This window comes from Coregonus lavaretus (assembly GCF_964263955.1).
Source record: "Coregonus lavaretus genome assembly, contig: HAP1_SCAFFOLD_2026, whole genome shotgun sequence".
Taxonomy (NCBI): Eukaryota; Metazoa; Chordata; class Actinopteri; order Salmoniformes; family Salmonidae; genus Coregonus; species Coregonus lavaretus.
Genome location: NW_028163734.1, coordinates 6,731 through 32,372, shown reverse-complemented (window position 1 = coordinate 32,372; position 25,642 = coordinate 6,731). Strand labels below are relative to the sequence as shown.

The window sequence follows — 25,642 nt, the reverse complement described above, 5'->3', positions numbered from 1 at the left end:
GTGATTAGTGTCCTATAAGTTTCTCGTTGTGTTTGTCTTGTGTTGTGTGTGATTGTTTTTCGTCAGTGTTGTGTTTGCTCGGTTGAGCATATTTCTCTCCACTGCGCTGGAGCTCGTTTGCACTTGTTTCGTGCACTACTTATTTTGTCGCACCTGTTTGTGCGCATTTTGCCTACACGCCTTGTGCGTAGTTTAGCTGTTGGGCTTTGTTGCCCTGTTGCCTGTGTTTGGGTCGGAATACAGCTTTTGGAACCTACCGCCTGCGTCCTGCATCTGATTTCCTACACCACACCTACACACGCCCTGACAGACAGACGGACATAGACTGACAGACGAACAGACGGACAGACGGACAGACGGACAGACAGTCTGACTGACTGATAGGGATCGGGTAATAATATATTGGGTTCCTACAGAGACAGAGGCAGACAGAGGAATAAAGTGGGGATGGTCATCATGTCTGTACTCACTCTGCATACACAGGCCATCGGTGCAGTTCTGGGACTGAAGCACCATGCCCTCACAGTCCTTCCCCCTGTTTTTGGGTGCCGGGGCGCTGCACTCCCTCCTCCTCCAATGGGTACACTCTGTCCCACACGTGGACCATTTACTCCACTCTGTCCACAGGCCATCCACTATCACACAGAGGGGAGGGGGGGGAGGGGGGGGGGGTATGGAGGAGGGTGGAAATGAGAGTGTGTGAGATTGGGTGAGTGAATGTGTGACAATTAGTGGGAGAGAAAGAGACGAGGTGGGGGGGGGGGGTGAGAATGATACACATATCTACAGTATATGTCATCTGTTTGTGACGTCCAGTAGATTGTACTCCCCTGACCCCTAAGCGTTGTGGGGGGTGGCGCAGTATTTACCTGGGCACAGTGGGTTGCATGCCAGCTTCTGAATGCCTTGCCCGTCACAGATGGCGCCGCCGTTGAGCGGTGCTGGGTTGGTGCAGCTCCGCGTACGCTTCTGGTAACCACGGCCACAGCGACTGTTACACACCGTCCACTCTGTCCACGTTGACCAGCCACCATTCACTGTAGGAAAAAAACATTATCATAAAACAAAATGTTTAACACTTTAGCAAATACAATGGTTGTCCTTTTTATAGCTGCATTGAGTGAATCTTGTAGAATTTGAGTATATTCCACCAGGCCCTTTTTTGCTTGAATGAACACAGTGGCATTGAAGAATCTGTAGTACACTAGAGCTTTTTACATGTGGTGTGTTTCCCCCCCTGTAAACCCTAGTCATTAGTTTGCTATGTGGACAGGCTTTTTCTGGCTGCTGTATTTTCCATCTTCTGAATCCCTTCAATCTCTTCTCCTTCCTGCATTCCATCTGTGTCTCAGTCTAAATCCAGAACAGAATGGCAGTGGGGTGTATGGCTGAGAACTCGAATGTGGCATTTGAGATGTTAGGAGCTAGAGGCCCCTCAGAGCTGAAACTGATTGCGATGAGCGAAGCCCCAAGCACCAGACTCCAGGGGAGCAGAGCCAAAGTCCTGCCTTCCTTCACTTTCTCTTTCTTACCTTCTGGGGTTTAGGAGTCGCTCTCTCTCTCTCTCTCTCTCTCTCTCTCTCTCTCTCTCTCTCTCTCTCTCTCTCTCTCTCTCTCTCTCGCTTTCTGTATCCCTCTTTCTCTTTCCATCTAATCTCTCTGCCTGTCTTCCCCAACCTTTCCAAGTCTTTCCGGCCCTGTGTAGCTCAGTTGGTAGAGCATGGCGCTTGCAACGCCAGGGTTGTGGGTTTGTTTCCCACGGGGGGCCAGTATGAAAATGTATGCATTCACTAACTGTAAGTCGCTCTGGATAAGAGCGTCTGCGAAATGACTAAAATGTAAAACATTTAAGTCTCCTTGTTGTTGTGCAGGCTGGAAAACCACTGGGCTGCTCTGTCTTCTCTGGTAATGAAGAAACTAATCTCAGAACTCTCTCGCTGTCTCTCTCAATCTCTCTCTCACACTCTCTGTCTCAATTCAAAGGGCTTTATTGGCATGGGAAACATATGTTTACATTGCCAAAGCAAGTGAGATAGATAATAAACAAAAGTGAATGAAACAATAAAAAATGCTCTGTCTTCTCTGGTCATGAAGAAACTAATCTCAGATCTCTCTGTCACTGTCTCTCACTCTCTCTCGCTCTCACTCAATTCAATTTCAATTTAAGGGCTTCATTGGCATGGGAAATGTATGTTAACATTGCCAAAGCAAGTGAAGCAGATAGTAAACAAAAGTGAAATAAACAATAAATATTAACAGTAAACATTACACTCAGTTCCAAAAGAATAAAGACATTTCAAATGTCATATTATGTATATATACAGTGTTGTAACGATGTGCAAATAGTTAAAGTACAAATGGGAAAATAAATAAACATAAATATGGGTTGTATTTACAATGGTGTTTGTTCTTCACTGGTTGCCCTTTTCTTGTGGCAACAGGTCACAAATATTGCTGCTGTGATGGCACACTGTGGTATTTCACCCAATAGGTATTTCACTCAAAATTGGATTTGTTTTCAAATTATTTGTGGGTCTGTGTAATCTGAGGGAAATATGTGTCTCTAATATGGTAATACATTTGGCAGGAGGTTAGGAAGTGCAGCTCAGGTTCCACCTCATTTTGTAGGAAGTGTGCACATAGCCTGTCTTCTCTTGAGAGCCAGGTCTGCCTACGGCAGCCTTTCTCAATAGCAAGGCTATGCTCACTGAGTCTGTGCATAGTCAAAGCTTTCCTTAATTTTGGGTCAGTCACAGTGGTCAGGTATTCTGCCACTGTGTACTCTTTGTTTAGGGCCAAATAGCATTCTATTCTCTCTCTGTTTCTAGTTTCTCCCTCTGTCTCTCTCTGTTTCTCTTTCATCACTATTGTAAGAATGAACAACTTTTCTTTTGAGTTTCTTAGACTAGTGATTGTGAGTGTGAGTGTGTGTGTGTGTGTGGACAAGGTTAACTGTACAAGACTGTGTGTGTGTGCGTGTGTGTGTGTGTGCGTGTGTGCCTGCATACAGTGAAAGGGGGACTGACACAACCCAGGCAGAGAAAGTTGCTTCTGGTGCATTCTTTTAAGGATGAGCCGAGACATCAAAGCTGTTTTCAGGCTATCGCTCAGTCCTCCCAGACTGCATTAGTGGAGGGAAAAACCTAGCAGGGATAGCGACCCCAGTCCCTGAAGACCCCAAAGTCGGCTGAAACACACACACACACACACACACACACACACACACTCTCTCTCTGTTGCTCTACTTCACCTTCATACTGGACTCATCTAAGCCACACATACTGCTCTCCCCTGTCAGAACGGACAACTAAAATAGATAAATAAACAAATAGGACACTAACAATAATTTAGGCCCCCCTAATCCCCCATAATCCTCCATGGCAGAGCCAGTGTGTGTGTGATTTAGGGAGGATGTGCTGAGCTGGGAGACACTGGAGGGATGGAGGGAGAGCTGGATTTGAAACCTGACCCTGCAAACCTCTGCCCATTCTGGTCTGGATTTCTGATTGTGTGTGGTTGCGTGTGTGTCTGTGTGTTTGTGTATGCGCGTGCGTGTGTCTGTGTGTGTGTGTGTTGTGTGTGTGTGTCCACTCACACACACATGTGTGTTTGTACGTAGGGGGTTAAGGCTATAAATGGCCTCATATGTCTGTTAGCTAATTATTTGCTAGACTGACAGACTGATGACTGACTTAATAACTTGAGGTTTAGCCTTCTTACATGGTGGGTGGGTAGGAACGTTTGTTGAGAATCTGTTTCTGTTTTGACTCTTCCCCACTAGCAGGTGTTGAAGCTTAACTTCTGTGTCACAGTGTTGAGGTGGTGTGTTTTAGGAGAGTGTGTGTGTGTGTGTGTGTGTGTGTGTGTGTGTGTGTGTGTGTGTGTGTGTGTGTGTGTGTGTGTGTGTGTGTGTGTGTGTCTGTGTGTGTGTCTGTGTGTGTGTGTGAGTGATGTTTCAGGGGAGTGTGTGTAAAAGCATAGCAGGGGTCCTCCTTAAATACAGCTCTGATACAGAGAATAAAAGCCCCAAACTCCCTGATACACCTTCAGGCTGGATCAAGGTGGAGGAATGTTGCAGAGACAGGCAGAGAATAAGGTATTCTTTATTGTGTACATTTATTATGTAAATCTATACTAGAATTGACACATTCTACTTTGTCTAGTAGGCCTACATGATTTCAATATTGAATTATGGATTTTATTATTGCATCAGAAGGTGTAAGATATGATGCATATTGTATTGTTTATTTTAGGGTGAGAACGACCAAATATGACAGGGTACTCTGATTTAGTATGCTGTTACAGCTGCCATGTTTGGGTCTGACTTGATCGTTACCATAGACGATGACAGTTGCCGTGGTGCTCCGTCTCTTAGCGACGATGTTCTTGGCGACACATGTGTAGTTAGCTGTGTCAGATAGTCTGGCCTGTTTGATGATCAGGTTATGGTCGATGGTAATGTAGAAGTTACGATCATCAGCAGGGTCTATGATCTCCTCATTCTTCAGCCACTCCACCTGGGAGGGAGGGAGGGAGGGAGGGAGGGAGGGAGGGAGGGAGGGAGGGAGGGAGGGAGGGAGGGAGGGAGGGAGGGAGGGAAGGCAAGAAAGAAAAACAAAGAGACAGAGAGGAAAAAAGAAAGAGAAAAATAGACACAGAGAGAGAGAGAGACCATTAGCAATGTTCCTCAGTGTGGAACAGTACACATCAAAACGAGTCGGTAAGAGCAGACATGAAACTGGGACGGCACGGCACTCAGACACGTTAACCTGATTTCTTCTGGAATAAATCACAGGGAAGTGTTTCCAGGGTTTAAACACACCTTTCTTCTCTTTGTCTTCCATTCACCTCTCCAATAAAGCTCAACTTCAAGATTACAGCAACACTGTTCATGTCTCAGAGGCCTGTGCTTTCTATAAAAAGTCAATAGCTATCATGTTCCCTTTTTATTTCCCCATAACAGGACAAAGTAATACTGTATTGTCAGACAGTGAGAGGGAAGGAAATTCACTGTTATTCCTGGAACTGAAAGCACCTTTCCTTATGAGTTTCCGTTTTTCCAAATGATCCAGATATTGAACTCCTGGTAATAACGGAGAACAGGGCGCTTTATTTGACCGTAAATCACATAAACACTTTTCTTCACCTCCTCCGCCTCGGGTGTGAAGGCTGGGCCTCAGGCAGAGTCCGGTCTGCTCTACACAGACAGACAAAGGCAGACAAACTCATACGTTTCAAAGACTTCTTCAAACTTTTCCTTTGAGTCCTCTAACTCTGTTTTCTCTAGAGAAAAGACATCCTGTGTGTAGTCTAATAGTCAGAGAATACATTAAGATGAGAGAGAGAGAGAGAGTTGAACAGAACAGGAGACATCCTGTGCATTGTCCTACTTCCTGAGGAGCAGAAGATGCTAGATAAGGCAGAGCAGGGCTTAGGAGATAAGAAGTCTGTTTTGTTGGCCATTATTTTAAACATTATGGGAAGACACATGATCTACACCTAAAAAAACTGAAGCAACTCCCATATAAACCCTGCCAAGACTAAATCATCTGGGGCTGCTGGTCTTACGTGACTTTAGTCAAATTACTGGACAGATAGCCAAGTGGCTGTTGTAAGAATAGGTGGGTGTACTGTAGTTTTCAAGTGATAAGACCTGTGTTTTCCTTGCTATTATTATAAAACTAGCATCATGATGACTGTCCCACAAAATAAGATGGACAGATTGTGACAGGTGTGGGTTAGAAGCTTCACTTCCATCACTAGTAGACTATCTGCAGTGTCTGAAGATGACAGATATCACGACTACACCATCAGAGAGCGTCATGCTTGGCTGGAGACGCCTGCCTGCCTGTACACCCCTATCCTGGAACAACACTTCAGAGAGACTAAAGGTTGAGCCACTTTCAACACGCAGCAATTAACTCCACCTTAAAACACCCACTCAAACTGAACACATCCATCATAAACATAATACTCTCCACAGACACAGATTTTGAGTGCTGGTGACAGATTCACATCAGAAGAGAATGGAAAAACAATCAGCTCAGTGGTAAACATCTGTATGCTCAGTGTTGTATATCTCCACTTATATGGGGCTTATGAGTGTTTTCCTCTGTAACAGTTATCAGGTAAATCAATCGCATGGAGCAGCGCCGAGCTGAGCGGCAGGCACTCTGGATAGGGTTCCCTCCCCTGCTGTCTGGCTAGTCAGTGAAATTAAGCCCATGCTCTCCTAATCCACAACAACACAACAATGCAATAACCCCCTCTCATCTCATTTAATCAAATCTCCTTTCAACTAATCTCATCTCCTTTAATTTAATCTAATCTCCTTTCAACTCATCTCATCTCCTTTCATCTCATCTAATCTCCTTTAATCTCATCTAATCTCCTTTAAACTCATCTAATCTCCTTTCATCTAATCTCATCTCCTTTCATCTAATCTCATCTCATCTCATTTTATCTCATCTCATCTCATCTCATCTTATCTCCAGTCCTAATGCAGAGGAGATGAAGACCTCCTGTGTTTTGTCTCTTCATCTCCTGTTAGATATCATCTCATATCATTCATCATTTGATGCCAGAGCACAGAAAACAGCAAACAAAGACAACACAAATCACCTGTCATCTCCTCTCGTCTCTCCTACAGAAGGAAAAGCTGTAGTTTTAACCCTGAGATAATGAGATTTCACTGATGACTATATGTCTGATGAGAGTCACTTCTCTGGATGAAGGAAGGATCTAAACGTCTTAGTATCTTTGTCAGAGTGTCCTTCTGACACCTGTCCTGTTGTGACTTCATCAGTTAGTTATAAGGAAAATACATGATTGAGGGTGTGGAACTCTGGCTACAAAGATCTGATCCCAACAGGGTTTCATCCAAACAAGGTGAAACTAATACACCGTAAATTGTTTTACAACACATTCTGTATAGACGCCTGTCATCCAGTATGCATACCAATCGAGGTAAACGTCTTGTGAGTATCAACGTGATGTGCATTAAATCCATTGTAAAAAAAAGTAACCAACATAATGATAGCAAAGAGCGATGATCATAAAACTCCACCAACGTAAATCAATAAGGACTACATATAAATCCATGGGGCGGGAGGTGAGTACAAGTGATTATACGCATCACTACATTTACTGAGGCAAACAAGCAAACAACACACACAAACAGGACATGTGTGTGTGTGTGTGTGTGTTTAGCACAGCTAAGTGGTAGTGGGATGCTGATTGGCCTGGTCTTTGCCTGCTGGGACAGTGGTTATTCTGTTTTGACCCTTGTTCTGCTGGAGCTGTGTGTGTCTACTGAGTATGGTCGTCCCTCTGTGGGCCAGGGGAATACACACCCACCTTGCCTCACACTAAAGGGAACAAGCCATTCAGAACCTTACCTAGTCTTAAATAGGGAATGAGGCTGACAAGCCAGGCCGATCACATCACATGTGAAGATTGCCTATGAATATGAATCTGATGTGTTTAAAACAGAAACAAAAGTCTGACTGTTGTATTATGATCACCATTTTGGGCCTGTTCTCTCTTTATTCTGATGGAGTGACAACAGGTTTGGAACAAAGCTCCCAATAAAACTAATGAAGATGAAAATAACAAGAAAGACATGATGGAGTTCACAGACATGATGGAGTTCACAGACATGATGGAGTTCACAGACATGATGGAGATCACAGACATGTTGGAGTTCACAGACATGATGGAGTTCACAGACATGATGGAGTTCACAGACATGATGAACAGTTCTGCTGAAAATCACTACACATATTTCTGTTAACCACAGCCTTTGGTATATGAAAATCCTGTTCTCGTAATGGGGATTGACAGTCGGCACAAAGAGGTGGTTATCCAATTTTGCACCAATCAGAGAGGCAGCCTCTCAGAAGTCAAGAGCTGTTTTATGTGAGGGTAATTAAAAGTGGAACAAAAGAGCTTTTTAGCACTGGTAGAAGGAGGGATGGAGAGGAAAGAGGGAGAGATGAGGAGGTGGAAAATGTCAAAAAATAAAGGGTTGTGTGTGTGTGTGTGTATGTGTGCGTGCGTGCGCGCGTGTGTGAAGACTGCCACGACCCATCTTCGTCACTCAAACTCAACGCACTGTTCACTCAATATGACTCATACTATAAGACATGTATAATTATAACTGGTTGAAATGTGACCATGTATATGAATCTAGTTACAATAAAATGTTTTAAAGACACACACACACACACACACACACACTCACACACACTCACACACACAGAGCTTGTTACTGGCTGATTGGCACTGGCACATTCCGGGAGGTAATTGGCCAATTTCTTGGTAACGGAGGGAAATAATGCAAACAGACACGCCCACAGGATCCTGCATGTGGAGAAGATGATGATGAATCAATGTGTCTGTGTGTCTGTCTGTCTGTGTGTGTGTGTGTGTGTGTGTGTGTGTGTGTGTGTGTGTGTGTGTGTGTGTGTGTGTGTGTGTGTGTGTGTGTGTATGTGTGAGTGTGTGTGTGTGTGTGTGTGTGTGTGTGTGTGTGTGTGTGTGTGTGTGTGTGTGTGTGTGTATGTATGCGTGTGTGTGTGTGTGTGTGTGTATATGTGTGCGTGTGTGTATTTGTGTGTGTGTGTGTGTGTGTAGCCTAGCATGTGTGTGTGTTTGTGTGCGTTTCAGTCAGAACACACACAGGAGGCCCTATCAGGCACAGATGTCCTCATTAGCGCTGGAGGTCAAGGAGGTTAGCTGTGTCAGAGAGGCTCATCTACAGCTCTAATTGTCTGCTGGGTGGCACTGCCACACTGCCACACTGCCACACTGCCCTGCCCGTCCACACTGAGACTGTCCTAGGCCGCGTGTGAAATGGCATCCTATTTCCTATATAATGCACCTCTTTTGACTAGGGCCCGCATAGCGGTCTGGTCAAGAGTAGTGCACTACATAGGGAATAGGGTGCCATTTTGGAGGTGACCCTAGTCTCCTAGTCTTACTGCTGTCACTTCAGCTCTCTGTCCCTTCTAACAGGTTGACGGAGCAGCGCTGGTTGAACCATGATAAGTGTGCTGCAGCGCTTCTTACTACAACACCTAACAACTCCATCTTGTGAAATGTTGTTAGTAGTGGAGAAGGAGCATTAGAGCTGTGAAGAGTGATGTGCAAAATGCTAATTAGTTTTTGCATTTATACAAGACAAACCCATGGGAAGCTGTGGGGGAAAGCACTGAGAGATGGGCGGGGTGGTTGGATCATTTGGATGGAAGGAAAAATGAGAGAAATCACAGAGGGAATACATTCCAAATGAAGTAAGACTAGATCCTTTCTGTGGAGGCCTGATTAACAGGTTGGCTCCTTCTCCATATGACTGAATGATCTCTCTAAGTAAACATCTCTACAGTGTAATTGATTCATTTTCCATCTCCACTACAGAACCAAATTACACAACCTAGAAAATGAGCCAGACAAGGTTATAGAACAATTATTCAATCACAGCGAGCTAGACAACGAACCATATCCTCTGCATCTGCCCTGACTACAAATATGGAAATATGTGTCAAATCAATATGTATAAATATGAATATGACAGAATGCCGAGAGGTATGTGCTGTAGGATTACTGGGTATGAAGATATAGATGTGACACCCTTCTACATATTTATTCATGGGATCAGAGTGAAGTGGAAAAGAACAGTGCATCTGAGATAGTCTGGTTAGTCTGCCTGAGGTGAATAGATCATAATAGCATGTTAACTGTATATTGTTGAGGGGGAGCTATGGATATGAATATAATAGACGTTAGTCTGAGGTTTGTCATTGGTTATTTCAATGTGTTGCCTGCTGTTGGTCATATCTCACTCTTGGCTCACTGCACTCCCTGTCCTGGGTGGGTGGGGAGGCACACAGGTAAACAGTGGATGCACCGAGTAGGCTTGGGCGGTATACCGTATATACCGTATAGCGGGGGATTTGGAAATAGTCACGGGATGGTTTTTCAATACCGTCAATACCGTGGAAACTATTTATTTGTTTCAACTGAACGTTTTTCATGCTGTTCCAGAGCCAGTACTGTTCTTCCTTCAGACAATCATGCGTTAAAAACTTTGTTTATTTGCACAATGTCTCTCATTCACATTCGCTTGTAGATGGCATTTGGCATTTGGTAGCTACTACCTACTACTGAGTGTACAAACATTAGGAACACCTGCTCTTTCCATGACATAGACTGACCAGGTGAATCCAGGTGAAAGCTATGATCCCTTATTGATGTCACTTGTTAAATCCACTTCAGTCAGTGTAGATGAAGGTGAGGAGACAGGTTAAAGAAGGATTTTTAAGCCTTGAGACAATTGAGACACGGATTGTATATGTGTGCCATTCAGGGGGTGAATGGGCAAGACAAAAAATGTAAGTGCCTTTGTACGGGGTATGGTAGTTGTGTCAAGAACTGCAACGCTGCTGTTTCTTTTTTACACTCAACAGTTTCCTGTGTGTATCAAGAATGGTCCACCACCCAAAGGACATCCAGCCAACTTGATTAGAGTCAACATGGACCAGCATCCCTGTGGAACACTTTCGACACCTTGTAGAGTGTCGAAAGGGCATTTTTTGCGCATTTTTTGCGCAACTTCCGTACAAAGCTGGTAATATCGTAAATCCCGGGATCTGGATACCGCCCAACCCTAGAGTCGTGATAGGCACCCTATCGGCCTGCTCCTACAGGTCCTGGAGTCATCCCCTCCAGGACCTGTAGGAGAACCAGGTGTTATTGTCCTGTACACAGTATTACACACCTCTCTTTCATCTTCCTGCTGTGAAACACACAGGCTCTGACATTTCTGCTGGAGCATTTACTAATGGATGTTTGTTCACTTTTGACTCTATGACTCCGAGATACACATAAAGAGAATGGGAGAGAGCAGAGAGCAATAAAGGAATGAGAGAGAGAGCAAACAGCAAGAAAGGAGAGAGAGAAAAGGAGAGAGCGAGTCAGAGCCATTAGAGGTGAATCATAACCCAGGAACAAATCACGACTGAGATGATTGACAAGAGGCGAGCCTGACGGGCAGTCATTGGGTTAGTTGCCGTGGGGATTAGGCCTCCTGACACACACTCTCTCCCCTGGGGCCCCTTAATGAACACACACTTCCATGATAACACGGCAGGACCCCGGCAGACCGACGAAATGCCTGAATTAAAAGCCTGCTTCCATAGCAACAGGCTCAGCCGCGCGGCGGCGGCGGCGGCGGCGCGGCAGCACCCCTGAACCCTGTATTTATCTGGGGGCTGAGACAAGTTCTCTGAAGTGCAAAGATAGACAGAGGGCAGGAAGAAAAGAAAGGAAAAGAGAGAGAGAGAGAGAGAGGGGGGGGGCGGGAGAACGATAAAGCTGCATTCTATCAGAAGGCAGATTTAAGTTGGTTTTATGAGCTGCTTGCCACATCTTCACAGTGTGAAAAGAGGTGAGCGGCTTGCCACATGTTCACAGTGTGAAAGGAGGTGAGCTGCTTGCCACATCTTCATGGTGTGAAAGGAGGAGACTGTCTGTCTGTCACTAGTGTGATCTGGGATTTCATTAAAGGGGAGGGTCTGACCTCACGGGTGGCTAGAAAGTATTTTCTCTCCTTCTTCTCTGTCTCTATCCCTCTATGCACCCCTCCTCCCTCACTTCTGGTCTGGTCTCTCTCAGTGGTCGGAGATGAGTGAGCTTTACAGAAACCACGAGGAACCAAAATGGTGGTCTCATTCTCCTTCAGCAAACCATTACAACCACTACAATAGCCTCTCAAATTAATTTTTTTCTTTGCTCTTGATTAAGTACATTAAATATGTGTAACAGATGTCCAGCAAAGAGAAGAGGACTGGTCTCGCCACCAGTGTAACAGATGTGATGGTACTGCGTAACTCTCTTGCGTTGTGTTTTTAAAGAAAGAACTGTCCAGCCAGCGATCCCAGTTGATTAATGTTTATTCTGACGATAGACACAAGGAAGCACATTAGATGTGTGCTGGACAACAGCATGCTGATGGCTGTGGATCCATGACTCGTCGCTTGCATGTCAACATCAGAATGGAGCTTGTAATCAACAGTTATAACAATGATAAAAATGAGACAACATACAGTATGTGGAAGTACCTGCGACAATAGATAAAGGACAGGCCATCAGATGTGCATACAGACCCCTTGACTTTTTCCACATTTGTGTTACGTTACAGCCTTATTCTAAAATGGATTAAATTGTTTCCCCCTCCCTATCAATCTACACACAATACCCCATAATGACAAAGCAAAAACAGGTTTTTAGAAATGTTGCATACTGCAAAATACCCCCAATATTGCACTGTACATACCCCCCAATATCTAATATCTAACAGGTACCGTACACATATAAATACATCAGGACATGTACATAGTCAACTCGCACACATTGTAAATATTAAAATAGATTCCAGCATTTCAGAAAGTGACCCACCGCTTGCATGCCAACATCAGACTGGGAAGAACTGACGTTCGCAATCTCCCCCTATCTGCAAGCATAACCAATGGTATAACACCTTATTGATATGTAAATTCAACCAACCAAATTGAATACATATTTCTGTGGAAACATAACCAACCCTTTTGCCTTGCAAAAGTATTCATCCCCCTTTGCGTTTTTCCTATTTTGTTGATTTACAACCTGTAATTTAAATGGATTTTTATTTGGATTTCGTGTAATGGATATACTGTACACAAAATAGTCCACATTGGTGAAGTGAAATGAAAAAAAAAAAAGAACCCCCTTTGCTATGAAGCCCCTAAATAAGATCTGGTGCAACCAATTACCTTTAGAAGTCACATAATTTGTTAAATAAAGTCCACCTGTGTGCAATCTAAGTGTCACATGATCTGTCACATGATCTCAGTATATATACACCTGTTCTGAAAGGCCCCAGAGTCTGCAACACCACTAAGCAACGGGCACCACCAAGCAAGCGGCACCATGAAGACCAAGGAGCTCTCCAAACAGGTCAGGGACAAAGTTGTGGAGAAGTACAGATCAGGGTTGGGTTATAAAATGTTTTATCCGAAACTTTGAACATCCCACGGAGCACCATTAAATCCATTATTAAAAAATGACCACAGAGCTGGGCTTTACGGAAGAGTGGCCAGAAAAAAGCCATTGCTTAAAGAAAACAATAAGCAATGGTGTTCGCCAAAAGGCATGTGGGAGACTCCCCAAACATATGGAAGAAGGTACTCTGGTCAGATTAGACTAAAATTGAGCTTTTTGGCCATCAAGGAAAACGCTATTACATTTACATTTACATTTTAGCAGACGCTCTTATCCAGAGCGACTTACAGTTAGTGAATACATATTTTTTTATACTGGCCCCCCGTGGGAATCGAACCCACAACCCTGGCGTTGCAAACGCCATGCTCTATCAACTGAGCTACATCCCTGCCGGCCATTCCCTCGCCTACCCTGGATGACGCTGGGCCAATTGTGCGCCGCCCATGAGTCTCCCGGTCGCGGCCGGCTGCGACAGAGCCTGGGACAGAGCTATGTCTGGCGCAAACCCAACACCTCTCATCACCCCGAGAACACCATCCCCACAGTGAAGCATGGTGGTGGCAGCATCATGCTGTGGGGATGTTTTTCATCGGCAGGGACTGGGAAACTGGTCAGAATTGAAGGAATGATGTATGGCGCTAAATACAGGGAATTACTTGAGGGAAACCTGTTTCAGTCTTCCAGAGATTTGAGACTGGGACGGAGGTTCACCTTCCAGCAGGACAATGACCCTAAGCATACTGCTAAAGCAACACTCAAGTGGTTTAAGGGGAAACTTTTAAATGTCTTGGAATGGCCTGGTCAAAGCCCAGACCTCAATCCAATTGAGAATCTGTGGTACAGCTGGAGCAGTTTTGCCTTGAAGAATGGGCAAAAAATCCCAGTGGCTAGATGTATCCAAGCTTATAGAGACATACCCCAAGAGACTTGCAGCTGTAATTGCTGCAAAAGGTGGCTCTACAAAGTATTGACTTTTAGGGGGGTGAATAGTTATGCACGCTCCAGTTTTCTGTTTTTTTGTCTTATTTCTTGTTTGTTTCACAATAAAAAATATTTTGCATCTTCAAAGTGGTGTCACACCCTGGCTCTGGGGACTCTATATGTTGAGCCAGGGTGTGTATATTCTATGTTTTGTATTTCTGTGTTGGCCAGAGTGGTTCCCAATCAGAGGCAACGAGTGTCAGCTGTTGCTGGTTGTCTCTGATTGGGAGCCATATTTATAGAGGCTGTTTTCCCACAATAGTTGTGGGATCTTGTTTCCAGTTGGTTTGTTCCTAGTTAGGTTTGTCCTTTGGATGTCACGTATCGTTTGTTGTTTTGTTTCGCTGTTCGTGTTATTTCGATTAATAAAGTATGTTTGCTTTCAACACTGCGCATTGGTATACTCCGTCTAACGATCATGACAGAAGATCCCACCATACCAGGACCAAGCAGCGTGTCCAGGAGCAGGCGGCCTGGACATGGGAGGAAGCGCCGGGAAAGGAGCTGGAAAGGTTGGCGATGGCCCAGGTGGGCAAATCGTGGTCCTGGGAGGACATGCTCGGGGGCAAGGGGCCATGGGCTAAGATTAAGGCGGAGAGAGAAGCAACGGCGTCAACAGTGTCGTCGTCGGACGGACGAGAGGCAACCCCAGAAAATGTTTAGGGGGGGGCACACGGCATGGGCGACTGGGCAGCAGGAGGCTGCCACAGGGCGAAATGGGAGACGAGGAGAGAAGGCCACCGGGTTACGGGAGCCATTGGTGAGAGGAGGGAAGGAAGTTGTAGAGGCACGGCGAGAGGTACTGAGGTGTATTGCCAGTCCGGTCCGGCCCGTTCCTGCCCCTCGCACCAAGCCTACGGTGCGCGTCGCCAGCCCGGCCCGGCCTGTTCCTGCACCTCGCACCAAGCCTACGGTGCGAGTCGTCAGCCCGGCCCGGCCGGTTCCTGCTCCTCGCACCAAGGCTACGGTGTGCGTCGCCAGCCCGGCCCGGCCTGTTCCTGCCCTTCGCACCAAGCCTACGGTGTGCGTCGCCAGCCCGGCCCGGCCTGTTCCTGCTCCTCGCACCAAGCCTACGGTGCGCGTCGCCAGCCCGGTCCGGCCTGTTCCTGCCACTCGCACCAAGCCTACGGTGCGCGTCGCCAGCCCGGCCCGGCCGGTTCCTGCTCCTCGCACCAAGCCTACGGTGTGCGTCACCAGCCCGGCCCGGCCTGTTCCTGCCCTTCGCACCAAGCCTACGGTGTGCGTCGCCAGCCCGGCCCGGCCTGTTCCTGCTCCTCGCACCAAGCCTACGGTGCGCGTCGCCAGCCCGGCCCGGCCTGTTCCTGCCACTCGCACCAAGCCTACGGTGCGCGTCGCCAGCCCGGCCCGGCCTGTTCCTGCTCCTCGCACCAAGCCTACGGTGCGCGTCGCCAGCCCGGCCCGGCCTGTTCCTGCCACTCGCACCAAGCCTACGGTGTGCGTCGCCAGCCCGGCCCGGCCTGTTCCTGCTCCTCGCACCAAGCCTACGGTGCGCATCGCCAGCCCGGCCCGGCCTGTTCCTGCCACTCGCACCAAGCCAGGGGTGCGAGTCGTCAGCCCGGTAAGGCCTGTTCCTGCTCCACGCACCAAGCCAGGGGTGCGAGTCGTCAGCCCGGTCCGGCCTGTTCCTGCTCCTCGCACCGAGCCTACGGTGTGCGTCGCCAGCCCGGCCCGGCCTGTTCCTGCCCCTCGCACCAAGCCTACGGTGCGAGTCGTCAGCCCGGCCCGGCCGGTTCCTGCTCCTCGCACCTAGCCTACGGTGTGCGTCGCCAGCCCGGCCCGGCCTGTTCCTGCCCTTCGCACCAAGCCTACGGTGTGCGTCGCCAGCCCGGCCCGGCCTGTTCCTGCTCCTCGCACCAAGCCTACGGTGCGCGTCGCCAGCCCGGTCCGGCCTGTTCCTGCCACTCGCACCAAGCCTACGGTGCGCGTCGCCAGCCCGGCCCGGCCGGTTCCTGCTCCTCGCACCAAGCCTACGGTGTGCGTCACCAGCCCGGCCCGGCCTGTTCCTGCCCTTCGCACCAAGCCTACGGTGTGCGTCGCCAGCCCGGCCCGGCCTGTTCCTGCCACTCGCACCAAGCCTACGGTGCGCGTCGCCAGCCCGGCCCGGCCTGTTCCTGCCACTCGCACCAAGCCTACGGTGCGCGTCGCCAGCCCGGCCCGGCCTGTTCCTGCTCCTCGCACCAAGCCTACGGTGTGCGTCGCCAGCCCGGCCCGGCCTGTTCCTGCCACTCGCACCAAGCCTACGGTGTGCGTCGCCAGCCCGGCCCGGCCTGTTCCTGCTCCTCGCACCAAGCCTACGGTGCGCGTCGCCAGCCCGGCCCGGCCTGTTCCTGCCACTCGCACCAAGCCAGGGGTGCGAGTCGTCAGCCCGGTAAGGCCCGTTCCTGCTCCACGCACCAAGTCAGGGGTGCGAGTCGTCAGCCCGGTCCGGCCCGTTCCTGCTCCACGCACCAAGCCAGGGGTGCGTATCGTCAGTCCGGTACGGCCCGTTGCTGCTCCACGCACCAAGCCAGGGGTGCGCATCGTCAGCCCGGTCCGGCCCGTTCCTGTTCCACGCACCAAGCCAGGGGTGCGCATCGGCAGCCCGGTCCGGCCCGTTCCTGCTCCACGCACCAAGCCAGGGGTGCGCATCGTCAGCCCGGTACGGCCCGTTCCGGCTCCACGCACCAAGCCAGGGGTGCGCATCGTCAGCCCGGTCCGGCCCGTAGCTGCTCCACGCACCAAGCCAGGGGTGCGCATCGTCAGCCCGGTCCGGCTCGTCCCTGCTCCACGCACCAGGCCAGGGGTGTGCGTCGTCAGTCCGGCACAACCCGTGCCTGGGTCACCGGTGCCTGGTCAGGTACCGGTCAGCTGCTCCACACCGGAGCTGAAGCAATCCGCTTCTACGATGTCCAGTCCAGCTCCGGTCAGCGGGGCCAGACCGGACCAGGGGCGCCACGGGGGGACGGTTGAAGGGTGGTGGTCTAGCCCGGAGCCGGAACCGCCTCCGAGGAGGAATGCCCACCCAGCCCTCCCCTGGGTTGTTGATGTTTAGGCGCGGTCGCAGTCCGCGCCTTTAGGGGGGGGTACTGTCACACCCTGGCTCTGGGGACTCTATATGTTGAGCCAGGGTGTGTATATTCTATGTTTTGTATTTCTGTGTTGGCCAGAGTGGTTTCCAATCAGAGGCAACGATGTCAGATGTTGCTGGTTGTCTCTGATTGGGAGCCATATTTATAGAGGCTGTTTTCCCACAATAGTTGTGGGATCTTGTTTCCAGTTGGTTTGTTCCTAGTTAGGTTTGTCCTTTGGATGTCACGTATCGTTTGTTGTTTTGTTTTGCTGTTCGTGTTATTTCGATTAATAAAGTATGTTTGCTTTCAACGCTGCGCATTGGTCTACTCCGTCTAACGATCATGACAAGTGGTAGGCATGTTGTGTAAATCAAATGATACAAACCCCCCAAAAATCCATTTTAATTCCAGGTTGTAAGGCAACAAAATAGGAAAAATGTCAAGGGGGGTGAATACTTTCGCAAGCCACTGTATGGGGATGGAAACATATGTAACAATTACTTTTAGAGGTGCCTGGTTTGCGTCTAATGTATTCAGAGCATACAGTAAGACTTATTTAAATTACTCAATTGCTGTGCTATTTCAGAAACCTCAATACCAGTATTTCAGTCCTATCAGACCAAAGCTCCATTGGTAATGTTGGTGAGGGGAGCCAAAATAAATGTCTGCTGCCGCTTGTTTTCTTTGTGTGTGTATGTATGTGTGTGTGTTCATGTGTGTGTCAAACTGTGTGTTTGTGCCACTATCTATCATTACATCAGAGATTAATGTGTAGCATCGGGGCTAGACGTGTGAAGGGTCTGTTAGGCGTGAAGGCATGATTCCTCCTCTGTCTCAACACATCCCCTGGAGGAACACATACCTACCCTGTGTCTGTGTACTGGGTAGGTTTCTGTTTCTTTTTCACAACAAGAAGGTATGCTGTATCAACAGAGTGGATCGAGTTTGGCTTGAGACGTCATAATGATGTCATGTTCTGGTTTAAAACATTGTTTTCTTGTTATAGAGGTATCGTAACAACCAGTTTTGCTCGCTGGGTTTGAATCAATGCAGATTATATTGACTACTGCGGGTCAGCATCAACGCATCGCTGATGTCAGGGCAGGTTTTAAACCTCCAAAGCACACAAAAATTGGTGCTTTTAAAAACAGCCATATACCAGTATTTTGTGTTATCACACTACATGTATAAACCTTGATCAACTTTTCAGGATTACCTGCCTCAATATTACATAAATTCAATGATTGGAAAAGGACAGACGAGAAAGACATGGAAGCAGATAAATATTGTAAAAGGTCAACTGTAGAAGTATGTAATCTCTGACGATCATATCTGCAATTACGATCATGTCCCATTATTGTGGCGGGTGTGGTGCATGGATGTCATTATGGATTAAATGTTGATAATCCCCTTTAAAACAGCACCAGTGGGAGATAGAAATTAACCACGTTTCCATCCACAGTTTTTATGCGAGTAAAGTCATACCGTTAAAAAAAGAATCACGACACCTGTGATGGAAACAGGTCGTTTCGGTACAATTTTATAAATGCCGACAGATAATTTATTGGTTCGACATGGTGGGATCTTTTTGTGTCTGTAAAATTAATTATGCGAGAAATGGTAGTGGAAATGCCTTATGCGCAAATATTGATATAATAACCATCATATCGTGTGGTCCTCTCACTATGACTCAGGAAACCATGCAGTTCATTTGGCTACAGATGAAATAAGTTTGACTCCCGAGTGGCGCAGTGGTCTAAGGCACTGCATCGCAGTGCTAGCTGTGCCACTAGAGATCCTGGTTCGATTCCAGGCTCTGTCGCAGCCGGCCGCAACCAGGAGACCCATGGGCAGCGCACAATTGGTCGTCCAAGGTAGGGGAGGGTATGGCCGGCAGGGATGTGGGTTTGTTTCCCACGGGGGGCCAGTATAATTTTTTTTTTAACGTATGCATTCACTAACTGTAAGTCACCCTGGATAAGAGCGTCTGTTAAATGACAACATAATGATGGTGAAAGTGCAAGGTGATATTGATGCCAGTGGTGGTCGGTGACATTATTTTTTATGAGCATTGCCTTATTTCTATTACAGCATATTGGATAACTGTTATTCATACCAAGCTCAATGTAACATCGATAGGTTTAGGCTTACATGATTCTCAAATTGTCCCTATACCCATCATGAGGTTGCTACAATCTGGCCTATGAATGAAAGTTTACAACGTAGGTGCACAGGCTCAAGAGAAACATTTTAGTAGTCAAGGTGACAGACAGTGACATTTTACATTTTAGTCATTTAGCAGACGCTCTTATCCAGAGCGACTTACAGTTAGTGAGTGCATACATTTTTCATACTGGCCCCCCGTGGGAAACGAACCCACAACTCTGGCGTTGCAAGGGCCATGCTCTACCAACTGAGCTACAGGGGACCTACAGTGACACATTCAATACCGCCTTGCACACTCTTGCCTGCATCTAGCTGATCTAGGGAGTAATCATTAGTCCAACAGCTGCAAACGAGAGTTTCTATTGGACAAATTCAGGTATGTTTATTCCCGTTTCGTTGCGTTTAAGAAACTTTTCTTTCAACAGAATTGGCGGAATGACTACACCCCTGATCACACGCAAACACAGTTCAATTTCATAGCAGCCACATACAGTAGAAGTCGGAAGTTTACATGCACCTTAGCCAAATACATTTAAACTCAGTTTCATTTAAACTCAGTTTTTCTAAATTCCCTGTCTTAGGTCAGTTAGGATCACCACTTTATTTTAAGAATGTGAAATGTCAGAATAATAGTAGAGAGAATTATTTATTTCAGCTTTTATTTATTTCATCACATTCCCAGTTTACATACACTCAATTAGTATTTGGTAGCATTGCCTTTACATTGTTTAACTTGGGTCAAACGTTTCGGGTAGCCTTCCACAAGCTTCCCACAATAAGTTGGGTGAATTTTGGCCCATTCCTCCTGACAGAGCTGGTGTAACTGAGTCAGGTTTGTAGGCCTCCTTGCTCGCACACGCTTTTTCAGTTCTGCCCACAAATGTTCTATAGAATTGAGGTCATAGCTTTGTGATGGCCACTCCAATACCTTGACTTTGTTGTCCTTAAGCCATTTTGCCACAACTTTGGAAGTATGCATTGTCCATTTGGAAGACCCATTTGCGACCAAGCTTTAACTTCCTGACTGATGTCTTGAGATGTTGCTTCAATATATCCACATAATTTTCCTTCCTCATGATGCCATCTATTTTGTGAAGTGCACCAGTCCCTCCTGCAGCAAAGTACCCCCACAGCATGATGCTGCCACCCCCGCGCTTCACGGTTGGGATGGTGTTCTTCAGCTTGCAAGCGCCCACTTTTTCCTCCAAACATAACGATGGTCATTATGGCCAAACAGTTCTATTTTTGTTTCATCAGACCAGAGGACAATGTCAATTAGCCTATCACAAGCTTCTAAAGCCATGACATCATTTTCTTGAATTTTCCAAGCTGTTTAAAGGCACAGTCAACTTAGTGTATGGAAACTTCTGACCCACTGGAATTGTGATACAGTGAATTATAAGTGAAATAATCTGTCTGTAAACAATTGTTGGAAAAATTACTTGTGTCATGCACATAGTAGATGTCCTAACTGACTTCCCAAAACCATAGTTTGTTAACAAGAAACTTGTGGAGTGGTTGAAAAACTAGTTTGAATGACTCCAACCTAAGTGTATGTAAACTTCCGACTTCAACTGTACAAACAGCATGAGAAAATTGCTTGTTGTAGAATTCCTTCTCGCATCTATGTGCTCGCCTCCTCTCACCTTTTCCCTTCGCTTGTGGACTTCAGTGCACAACACATCAGCTGTCTGTGACCAGGTGAAAAAACCTTTCCAAGCCAAACCTTCATTTCATAACCGCTAACCGCTACACACAACCTGCCTACATCGTCGTAGCTACTAGAACTAATGTGTAAGCAAACCCACTACAATCATGCAGTACAGTGTAGACAGCAAGCAGTTTAGCAGTTACAGTTTAGCACGCCCCGGTGGCAATAAATTAATAAAACCAAAAGCTTACCTTGACTTGGAAGAATTCCAAGTTTGGATAGCCGTAGCCAGCTAGCTAACATGGCGTTCCTCTCTGATTGAGCCGGGTGTTTGAGTAGGCTAAACTATCTAGCTGCATTGGGTAGCTAAGAGAAAATGAATAAAAAATACAACGAAATATCTCTCTCTCTCTCTCTCTCTCTCTCTCGCTCTCTCTTGCTTCTCCTTCATTTTTAAATCAATGAATTTGATCAAAACTGTTCAACTATTGTCTTTCTCTTTGAGTCAACTACTCAATACATTTTATGCACTGCAGTACTAGCTAGCTGTAGCTTATGCTTTCAGTACTAGATTAATTGATTGGGGGGACAACAAGTCAGTTCATGCTGCAAGAGCTCTGATCGGTTGGAGGATGTCCTCCGGAAGCTGTCATAATTACTGTGTAAGTCTATGGAAGTGGGTGAGAACCATGAGCCTCCTAGGTTTTGTATTGAAGACAATGTACCCAGAGGAGGACGGAAACTAGCTGTCCTCCAGCTACACCATGGGGCTACCCTACCCCTGCTGTTGAAGCTACTGTAGACCTTCATTGCAAAACAGTGTGTTTTAATAAATTATTTGGTGACGTGAATATATTTAGTATAGTTTATCTAAAAAGGATAACTTCTTTAATGTTTCACTTTATTTTTATGAAATTCACTGAGGAGGATGGTCCTCCCCTTCCTCCTCTGAGGATCCTCCACTGCATGATGCTCCTTTCCAATAAATATTGAGGGTCTTATTCTGGTGATGATCAATGCTTGACTGTCGTTTGACAAATAAAATATTCTTACTCTTATCCATAATAATCTCATCATGTAGACTAGCCTACCCGCACAGCCTACCCGCACTGTACCTTTGAGCTGTTGGCCAGAGCGCACGTGCCAAGACCACATTTGCTATTCAACGCAAAACTATCGGTAGAGTTGAAAATGAGATGGAAACACATTGAACTTTAGATTTTTATTCAGTACATGAAAATGTCAGCGAAAAAATACATTTTGTGTGCACTACGTCATCACGCACTGATTTTTCCAAACAAGTCTGTTTGGTGGAAACACACCACTGGTGGGAAAATTGGCATCTTTTCTTTAAGTAGACTTAGAATATTCACATGAAAATCTGTCGCCAGTTGGATGGAAACCTAGCTATTGTTGTCCTCAGAAAACATTCATAATTCTGTAGTAATACTATTGCGATTTTGACATACATTTGGTATTTTATTAGGATCCCCATTAGCTGCTGCGAAAGCCACAGCTACTTTTCTACTCTTCCGCAGATACATTGATGATACAAACTGACCACCAGCAATTGCGTCGTCAGAGGCGATGTTCAATCCAGCAAGATACAATGACCTTCCTACAGTAATAAAGAACCAGAGAAAATACAAAAGCTGCTCCCAGGATCCAAGGTCCATACCAGGTCAAACTGTGCATGTGCGTGTGTGTGTGAGTACAGTATTATCTTTTGTTTTATTAGAATGTGTGATGTGGATCATTGCGTAGCACTACACCTGGAAAAGACAGCTGAGTCCATGAGAATCCATCTAAATGATTTAGCATAGTGCTGTAAGACATGGGCAGAATTGGCACATTGACATGTCTCTCTACCATGCCAGTGCCTTCCTGCCTGCCTCACCCTCTCTGGCCTGGCATGGCCTGGTCATAGCCATCCAGTAAAAGAGCCACAGAGAGAACTGACAACCCACTGGATCCAAACCCAACAACCCTCGACAGCTCTTCTCCCTCTCCCTCCCGCTCTGTCTCCCTGTGGCTGGAATATGACAGATCTATCCTCTGCAGTGACTCTGCTACATATTTCTGCAGATGCATATGCAACCACAGACTTGGGCCCATCTGTTTTTTCCTAGCCGGGTTCCTGAAGCATTTGTGTGAGAAAATGCCTGCCAGACAGAGAGAGAAAAAAGGTTCTCAGGATCAGTTGGGGTCTTTTTTCTCTTCTTCAACAGCTGTGTTTTACTTCAGAAAAGAAGAAAAATATGGGTAATAGACTGGTGTCTTTATTTTTCAAGTGAGGTAAGTGTGTGTGAGTAATTAATGGTGTTGGATGCCTGCCTCTCTCCACAAGCGGTGGCGGTCGGCCTAGGCTTCACTTCAATACAGTACCCCCTCCCATCCCTTTTCATTCCAAACTACAATCTGTCATTCCATTCAGACTTCATTATCCTTGGTTGATGATGAAAGTGATGACAGTGATTCTCTCTGCCCCGTCAGTGCACAGCTGTGTTGCTAGAGTAACAGTAAGGCCTTGATGAGCACAGGTGTGTCATCACAATTGTGCTCCTGTTGAGTCATAATTATCCCACTGAGCCAATCAGAGAGAAGCTTGATTGGCATCGCTCTGACACAAACTGTTGGAATCACCAATAGAAAAGGCCTATTTGAGGAAGTTAGAAAGAGAGTTTTCGAGAGAGTTTGGCCCAAACTTACTCCATTTAGTCTGTCAGCATTTCTCATCGGAGATAAAGGCAAGGCAGTTCCACTCACTTAACTCAGCTTTTCCGGTTCAGTCGCAGGCCTTTTCAGAGTTCAGACCTGTGAAAAACTCACTCCAAAGCACACTAATTCTCTCACACACTAACCCTCTCCCCCTATTTCTATTTCCCTGTCTCTCCTTCTCTCCCTGTCCCTCTCCTCCTTTCATCTTCCCTCTTTCTCTCTCTGTCCCTGTAATCAATGACTCAGGCCTTAGAATTCACCACAACATTGTCAGGTTGTAGAATAGGGAGGATGTGGGGTAGGGAGGGGTGCTACTTGGCAGAGGGAGGATAATACACAGTGGCCCAGTTTAGGAGCCCTGCTCTTATTGCAGATAACTACACGTTGCCCCTCCCGTACCCACATTGTGATGACTGGCCAGCCTTCAGGAAATACCCAAACATGGCCTTGAAAAGCCCAGTGAGGCAGCAGCTGAAAGAGCAGTGCTTTTCTGTGCATTAGAATGTGTGAAACAACTCAGTAATATTATAATAGAATGACTGAGAAAAGCTACTGAAAAAACGGTGTTCTATTCTGACATAAAGAGAGTTTGATATAGGATATAACTTCTACTTCTAGTTATTGGCATTGCCTAATGTAGTTCAGTAAGGCATCCTGATTGGTCGGCATACCTGAGCCAGATACAATACCATCTTAAAGCAGATACAATACAACTTAAATATTAAATCTACCAGGCCACTTAAAAGATACACCCTCTTAAGATTCTAACAATCACTATTAATACATTTTTTTATTCAAATAAGCTTCCAGGAATGTGGATGATGGTGGGAGCCATAACACAATAGAAACAATGGAAGCTAGCTCTAACAGTCTCTGCAGCTCTGCTACTAAACCTCTCCTCAGATCAGGCCAATTCATTTGGCTAATCTTCCCTGCAGGACTTTATCGGTGGGTAAAAAAAGGCACACAATGAGGCTGGAAAGCATTTTGTTGTTGTAAGAGCTGTACATCTTATTGCTTTGTCATGTTGTTGCGGCAGAGCCAGCTCTATTTGTTAGGATCAGGAGTGAGGAGGGGTTGGAGTTGCCATCTGTTAAGGAGGAGTAGAGACAGGGGGTCCCAGTGTATCTGACATTATGGGGCTAAAGCTTTAGGCTCCGCTGCTTACAGTAGCTCCAACGACACAACAAAGTTCTGCATTTTCAGGCTGACTTTCAGGGTAAGTGCTTGTTAACCAGCTAAGGTTACCTACTTTACTTGACTATTTATGTTCATTCATTGGACGACCAAATACCAGAGAGTCACTGTAGCTTTGAGCCATAACCTTTGACCCTTACCTCAGCAGCAGGGATTCCTTCTGGAGGACGGCACTGAAGAAGCACTTCCTGTTCTAGAGACACTTCCTTTCCCAGAGGCTCCTGGTCAAACGTCTTCCTGAGATCTGGAGAAAGACAAACCATAAATAAACATGATGTAACATATTAGACTATGGGAGGCGCACAGTACTACATAGAGCCATGACTACATGGAACTCTATTACACATCAAGTAACTGATGCAAGTAGTAAAATTAGATTTAAAAAACAGATAAAAAAACACCTTATGGAACAGCGGGGACAGTGAAGCAACACAAACATAGGCGCAGACACATGAATACACACACACACGATAACATATGCACTATACACACATGTACACATGGATTTTTGTACTGTAGATATGTGGTAGTGGTGGAGTAGGGGCCTGAGGGCACACAGTGTGTTGTGAAATTTGTGAATGTATTGTAATGTTTTTAAAATGTTATGAACTGCCTTAATTTTGCTTGACCCCAGGAAGAGTAGCTGCTGCCTTGGCAGCAGCTAATGGGGATCCATAATAAATACAAATACAAATATCCCTCACATGATATGGCACTGATGTCTTTGATATGGTTCTGATGTCTTTGATATGGAACTGATGTCTTTGATATGGCACTGATGTATTTGATATGGCACTGATGTCTTTGATATGGCACTGAT

The 25,642-nt window shown here is 46.3% G+C and overlaps 1 protein-coding gene across 1 annotated transcript in view; it reads right to left on the bottom strand.

Moving 5' to 3' along the window:
- LOC311117826 (netrin receptor UNC5C-like) overlaps positions 1-25,066 on the bottom strand; it is a gene marked incomplete at both ends in the record, with an annotated part of 79,944 nt that extends 54,878 nt beyond the window's left edge. Inside the window, 4 exons of the mRNA XM_084192734.1 lie at positions 471-635; positions 870-1,037; positions 4,337-4,517; positions 24,963-25,066. Coding sequence (XP_084048860.1) covers positions 471-635; positions 870-1,037; positions 4,337-4,517; positions 24,963-25,066 — 618 coding nt within the window. The remainder of the gene's footprint in view (positions 1-470; positions 636-869; positions 1,038-4,336; positions 4,518-24,962) is intronic.
- Between the last annotated feature and the right edge of the window lie 576 nt (positions 25,067-25,642).